A 7,711-nucleotide genomic window follows, 5' to 3' on the forward strand; every position below is an offset into this window, starting at 1 on the left:
CATTAAAGTCGTTATTCTATTCAGAACCATATAAAGATCTACTGCAGTCCCCATCAAGGTACTACCAATTCTTTTACAAAAATAGAACAAATACTTCAAAAGTTTACCTGGAATCAGAAAATACCTAGAATTTCCAAAGCAATCTTGAGAAAAAGAACAAGACTGGAGGCATTACATCCCCAGATCTCAAACTATATTATAAAGCTATTATAATCAGAACTGCCTGGTACTGGAACAAAAATAGTGATGAGTAGAATAGACTTGAGAGCACAGAAATGAACCCCACACCTATGGACATCTAATTTTTGACAAAGGGCCCAAAATAGCTAATGGAGAAAGGAGAGTTTCTTCAATAAATGATGCTGGGAAAATTGGGTTGACACATTCAGAAGAATGAGGCTGAATCACCTCATCTCACCATGAACAAAAAAAGTAAACTTCATGGATCAAGGATTTTGATGTTAAGCCAGAAACTATCAAATATTTAGAGGAAAACATTGGAAAAACTCTTTGATCTGAGTTTTATAGGTGTCTTCAATGATACAATGAATGATCTATTCACAAGGAGAAAAAAAAAGATAAAGCAATGGTACTGCATCAAATTGAAAAGCTTAGGCACAGTAAAAGAAACCATCACCCCAGGAGAGAGACTCCTTACAGACTGTGAGAAGACCTTTACATCAGATAAAAAGTTAATAACCAAAATATATAAAGAGGTCTCCAAACTCAGCAACAAAAAACCAAATGACCCCATCCAAAAGTGGGGAGAGGATATGGAAAGGACATTCACCAAAGAAGAGATCCAAAGGGCCAACAGACATATGAAAAAATACTCCAGGTCACTAATTGTCAGAGAAATGTAAATAAAGACAACCACTTTACTCCTGTGGGAATGACTTAAGTAAATAAGGACAGTAACAACAAACGCTGTTGTGGAGACAAAGGAACCCTCCTGCACTGCTAGTGGAAATGTAAATTGGTCCAACTTCTGTGGAGAACTCTCAGAAGGCTAGAAGTGGACTTGCCCTATGACCTGACATTCCTCTCCTGGAGATACATGCTATGGAACCATCCAAAAAGATCTGTATATACCTATGATAATAGCAGCACAATTTGTAACAGACAAAACCGAGAAGCTATCCTGGTGTGCACCAACAAATGTGTGGCTAAGAAAGTTATTATATATATATATATATATATATATATATATATATATACATATATATAATTACTCAGCTATTAAGATTGATTAATTCACCTTCTTCACCTAATTTTGGATGGAGCTTGAAGGAATCATATGAAGTGAGATCAGCCAGAAAGAGAAGAATGAATGAGGGATGATCTCACTCATGAGCAGAACTTAAGAAGCTAGAACAGAAAGGGGAAACACAAAGTGAAACTTGGACTAGTTTGGTGTATTGCACTGAAACAAAGGACTGTGGGGAAGGAGGACAGAGAGAAAGTTAGGTCCTGGTACACAATGATGGACCTAATTTGGGTACATGTACCAACAATTGTATTGTAAACCATTAGTCTCACCCCCCACCAAAAAACAAAAACAAACAACAACAAAAAATCAGATAAAAAAAAAGTGAATGGAGAAGAAAAATGAAGCTTTTTCTCTAATATTTCTTAATGTGAGTGTACATTACCTTTTTCTTTTCTTTTCCCAAGTACCTGACACATTTTTTAAAAAATATTTATTTTATTTATTTATTCCCTTTTGTTGCCCTTGTTGTTTTATTGTTGTAGTTATTATTGTTGTTGTCGTTGTTGGATAGGTCAGAGAGAAATGGAGAGAGGAGGGGAAGACAGAGAGGAGGAGAGAAAGATAGACACCTGCAGACCTGCTTCACCACCTGTGAAGCGACTCCCCTGCAGGTGGGGAGCCGGGGTTCGAACCGGGATCCTTATGCCGGTCCTTGTGCTTTGCGCCACCTGCGCTTAACCCGCTGAGCTACAGCCCGACTCCCCCTGACACATTTTTTACCTTGACTAGATGTCAGAAAAAAAATATAATGTTGACTGCATGCTACTTGCAAGTCATTGTCCTAGTCTTTCTATTTTGCAAAGATATTTCTAAATGAATAATAAGAAATATGTCTGTTTCTGGTGTGATTTAATGACATTTCCATGAATAATAGCTGTGGGAGAAAGTTAAGGAACAAAACAAGGACCAAGCAGATTTTGCAGTGGTAGCATATGAGACTGGTATGTATGGGGCTCAGAAGTCCTAGGTCCAATTCCCACCATTATGTATCAGATGTGAACAGTGCTCTGGTCTTTCTCTCTCTGGGGCATGAAGATAGCTTACTCAGGAGGGCACATACTTCACATGCGCATGAAATGAGTTTGAGCTCTGACACCAAATGGGAGTGTCATGGCCTCAAGGGAGGTTCTGGTGCTGTGATCTCTCTTTCTCTCTTTCTTTCTTTCTCTCTCTTTCTCTCTCTCTCTCTCTCTCTCTCTCTCTCTCTCCCTTCCTCCCTCTCTCCCTCCCTCCCTCCCTCCCTCTCTTTGATGTGGGGAGATTAATGGTTTATAGCAGATACAGTTGTGAAATTTCTCAGTTTGCTGTGAAACACTCTCACACCCAGTCTTGGTCTTCTTCCACCATCATGCACCAGGATCTGAAAGCTCCCCACATTTACCCGAGTCCTTTGCCTTAGCGCAATAAACTAAACCCAGTCCAAGTTCTACTTTGTGTTCCTCCTCCTCCTCCTCTCTCCCCCTCCCCCATCTCATCATTATATCTGAAATACAAGTAATGAAGATCTTGGTCTAGGAGTGGTGAAATCATTTCTGTACAATGTCATAGCACAGCAAAACATAAAACAACAACCCCATCCTCGCATCTTTCTTAAACAATTTTCTGTCAGGAATGATCACACTACTATTTTTCTCTGAGAAAACAATAAAACATTTGGGGAAAAAAAGAGGTAAAGTTAACGGAAAACTTTGAAATTTAAGACCATCATAAAGGATATTTGCAATACTATTTATTTTAAGAGATTAATGTGGCAAGACCTTCCTGCAAAGAAGTGTTAAGTACTGAAAAGTTCATGTACCTATTCTAGAAGTGGACAGATAACATTGAACAGTTACTTTCATCCTCATGTTAGATTTTACATCGCTAGCAACAAACAGCAAATGCTACTGTTTTTAAGATCTGTTGAAATTTTAATAAAGGTACTTCTGCCCCCAACTGGGTGTGCAACTTATGATCCCAAGAAATGAATCCATACAGACACAGAATGTGAGATTCTTATCTTTCTCCTAACTGGACTACTAACACAGCAGCGGAGTTTCACTGCATTAAGTAAATGGTCTGATGGTCTCAAAAGCACAAAGCTTATTAGGAATCATTTTTCACAGTGGATGTCTCCTCTCCCTTGCCCACAAAGAAAATGGGTGCCTGAATAATAGTAGGTACTGTAACAATAGAAGTGAAGACTTAATTACTTATGACTGAGCAAAGTCCCTTCATTTAATCAGTTTCCTTCTGTAATGGAATTTTTTCTGCATGTTTATTCATTTTGTGCCAGATTCATGATGGCATGATCTCTTTTCAACCTTTACTTTTTATCAACTATATGCAATCAGTGCACCTAACAAGTTTGAGTATGCTTTAAATTTTAAATAAATAGTGATATCCGGTAAAGGTTTTTTTCAGTTCTGAAAAACAAAAATACTTAAAGACTTGCACAGACCATGATAATAAGCAATATTGTACTTTCATTTTCCTATATGCTTTAGTAACTGTTAGATTGGCAGTTATTCTATATGATAAAATTACAAGTTGCACAATATCTTTATATGACTATAATGATAATAAATAATAAATTAGGATAATAGAAAATTATTATAACCTACAATGAAAAAAGTGCTTTGATGCACAATAGCTCATTTACTATTTCAGTAGCTTTTTGAATAAAACCAACAACTTGTACTTCTTTATTTTGTTTTCTCTAAGAGAAAAACTCTGATAGAAATATGATTATGTTATGATTCCATCCTGACTTCTTTGGGCAGACAACCTCACCAATGTGTCCTAGAACCTCATCTCTCCAGAGCCCCACCCCACTAGGGTAAGAGAAGCAGACTGGGGGTATGGATCCAGTAGCCAACATCCATGTCCAGTGTAGATGCAGTTACAGAATTGATAGTGAGAAGATGACCTGAGGGTACTGAAATCCAACTCCATCAGCACCCAGATAGAAAAGAGAAAAAAAAGGAGTGACATTTGGATGTAGTAATAGGTGTATGTGTGACTTGGAAAGGAAAATTAGGTGGGAAAGTAGAAGAAAATGGGAAAATCTATGCAAATATGAACAGATGTTATAGGAATAATATTTAAGCCACATCTGCAACCTTAAGAAAACTGTTGTAACTTCCAATAAATGTAATGGAAATCCAGAATTCTGGTGGTGGGAACAGTGCAGTGTTTTACCCCTGTTATTTTATAACTTTGTAAATCAAGATTAAATTACTAATAAAATTAAAAAAATATGACAATGTTATATTCTTCCAATTCATATGCCAGTATCACATCTAGATCTTTAGAGAAAGAAAGTGTTTTTACTCTAATGAAAATAAAAAATGAAGGTATAAATTGTGGATACTGTCCACTAATGTGGATAATTTAAGAAAAAACAGGAACTTGTATCAATATGTATAGACATTTCAGCAAACATATCTGCAGTGTTTTAGGTTTGTGGACTATTTTTATTTATTTTTCTTTTTTGGATATTGTGCATCTTAGAAAATAATTTGTACAGTACAGTTTGTTCTATGAATGTATATGCAGACAAAAGAGAAACAAAGGAATACGTAAAGATTTCCTTGAAAACTCTGCATTTTGATAAAGAAATACAAATTGAAAGCGATTAGGAAACCACTTGTGATCCAAGTGGTGGAGGGTCCTTGGGGTGAGGCTACCACATGGCTTAGACTGGGTCCTAATCCGATTTTGTTAACCTTGTCCTTATTTAGCGAGAGGCAAAGGAAACCACACACTGTTGGCAAAGAATTAAACAAGCAACTAACAGGTATTATCTAAATGATTAAAATATGTAGTCTGTGTAAATTGGTGTGGAACATGGTAGGGTTCAGGTGTCCAAACAGGAATGTGTTTTTCACAGATTGCCTTGAATCACAGGGTGAATCATTTTTAAAGAGTACCCTGGAACTGAAATTGGATATCATGTGAAGTGATTGTCAATGGGATATTTTTCCAAGGGGCATTGAAGGTTCCTGTTGGTATGGGTTATGTTACTAATGTTTAGAAACCTACTGAGACTCTAAAGTGAAATGAGTTTTAGTGAGTAGGTATTAGATAATACTGAATAATGGAAAATAGTCTTCAGAATGTCTTTCAATCAAGATGAATGTAAAAGAGGAACTGGTCACCTTTAAGCAAACCAGCTCTGTATGCAGGAGAGACGCAGGGTCTCCTCCCAGAAGAGAAAAGGCTTGAAGGACAGAGAGCTAGGGGTAGAGGCTGGCTGTGGGATCTCCATTAGGACACACCCTGGCTTATGTCCTTTAGATCAAGTCTCCTGAAAGGTTCCTCCGCCACCTCACCACCCCCTCCAGCGATGCGAACTCTGTCATATGTGATTGTCAACCTGTTGGGAAGTTTGCTTATTAAATGGGAGAATTATATTTCAAAACTGGGTATCAATCAATTTTAAATGGCATGGTTGCCAAATGAATTGATTCAGGTTTAAAAGGGTCACTAGTTAAATACATTGATATATGTATTTAAGACAACTCAGTGACAGCTTCATGTCTGCACAAATAAGCACAATGAAATACTGACTTCTTCTTCTAGCGTTTGCCCTTCTTCCATAGCCAGTCAACAGCGTCAGGTTGAGCCTGAAATACTGACTACATCACACTGACAGGTACAAAACGTGTAACACAACCCCTTGTACACATTCCTCTGATTCTTTCCACTATTTCCATATGTTTAACCACTCCAAGACAGAGCTAGATATATGCCACTGATATTCTGCTCATAATCCACTGTTTTATTATACACTCATTTTGTTCAAATACTTCTGAAACCCTTACTTCTTGATTAAAAAAAAAAAAACAACCAACCAAATATCACAGGACACAGAGTAACATTTGCCTTGTCACACAGAGAAGCCCAGGAATAGCAGGTATCATGGGCCTGCATGGTAGTTTCCACCTACCTGTCATAGTAAATCCACCCACCAGCAGACCAATATCACGGCCACCCACTATAATGGCCTCGCTGCGTTCTTCTGCACTGCCACTGTTTTTGGTTCTCCAAGCAGCCCATATTCCAACCAGCAAGATGAGAAGGTAAAACACGATGATGGCTATCAGTCCTTCCACATGGAATGCCATTTTTTTTTTTTTTCAAATCTCAGGGATCCGAACTGCTCCACAGCTGGCTATTTCATTCAGACTTCTGAAGAAAATAGGGTAATGCATTATAAACTAGCCAAGCAGAAACAGGCAGCTGGGCACAAACCAGCTAGCATATGAGAATCTGTTCCCCTTAAAGAAAAAGTACGTGTTAACCTACCAGTACCAACAAGTGTCCATCATATTTCTCTCTCTCTCTCTCTATCTCTCTCTCTCTCACCAGAGGATTGCTTTGCTTTGACTTACATACTGGTAAAGGCTCTCTCTCTCTCTCAAACCAGAAAATTGCTTTGCTTTGATTTACATACTGGTAAAGGGGACTGAGTTTGGGACTTTGGAGCCTCAGGCATGAAAATCTTCTTTGAATAACCATCATGCTCTCTCTCCCATCTTCTATTTAACATACTTAACATTGTACTGAATTTTCAAAAAACAGAAAAAAAATGGATCCACGAATGCAACTATAAGCAGAAGACTTATTTGCAAAACATTTCAGTTCCAATTATCAACAAGTGCCCAAGAAACAAATGTAGCAAGTGTTATTTAAAGGGTGTGTTCTTTAAATAGGGTCTCACTTTCCTCATCTCTTGGTCCCCACCTATTGTCTCCCTTCCTTTCTTCCCTTCCACCCCTCTTAATAGTACATGCAAGAAAACCACTCTAAAATGCAACACTGCCGGAAATAATAGTAACAGCATCAACGGGTTTTCAAAAAAGACTTTTTAGGGTAGCTAGCAAGTTCTAACGTCTTCAGTTCTCCTAAATCTAATTCTGTTACTCTTTCTCTATGTGATCATGGCTATTTCCTGCATCCAAGTTGAGATGACCAAACTCTGGGGTGTGTGTGCTGGAAAGGGCACTTCCCTCAGGTATCTGCTGGCTGGTTGGTAAAGTAACTAGACCTCACGGAGAACAGCAGCAGTGTCCTTGGAGACCTGGGAAGCGCAGGCTAAGCCCTTGAGCGAGTCACAACTTGGAAGTTCTCCCAGGCTGGTGGGAGCCGCTCCTGGGACTCTCACGCCGGCCTGCAGCGCCCCAACTTCCGGAGCTGAACCCTTTGCAGCATCACTGACAAGCCAAGGGGCCTCCACCTGTCTGTCTGTCCTCCGTACCCAACCCCGCGCCCATAGAACCCACGGTCTTCAGCCCTCCAAACTCCAGCCCCCCGCGTCCTTAGCTCTGCGCTGACACCAGAACCGAGCCCCCAGGCCACCGTGTGTCCAGAACCCAGCTACCCGCTCCCCCCCCCAGCGCCGCGCCCCACAGGGCGCCCCACACCGCGCCCCACAGGGCCCCGCCCTAGACCCCGCTC

General features: G+C 39.5%; 1 protein-coding gene across 1 annotated transcript in view; it reads right to left on the reverse strand.

Annotated features, from left to right (window-relative positions):
* Nucleotides 1-6,439, reverse strand: part of SLC5A7 (solute carrier family 5 member 7) — a 31,249-nt gene extending 24,810 nt beyond the window's left edge. Inside the window, exon 1 of the mRNA XM_007537338.3 lies at nt 6,201-6,439. Within this exon, the coding sequence (XP_007537400.1) occupies nt 6,201-6,378 (178 nt within the window). The 5' untranslated portion in view covers nt 6,379-6,439. The remainder of the gene's footprint in view (nt 1-6,200) is intronic.
* Nucleotides 6,440-7,711: the final 1,272 nt, after the last annotated feature.

The sequence above is a fragment of the Erinaceus europaeus genome, chromosome 3, assembly GCF_950295315.1.
Source record: "Erinaceus europaeus chromosome 3, mEriEur2.1, whole genome shotgun sequence".
Taxonomy (NCBI): Eukaryota; Metazoa; Chordata; class Mammalia; order Eulipotyphla; family Erinaceidae; genus Erinaceus; species Erinaceus europaeus.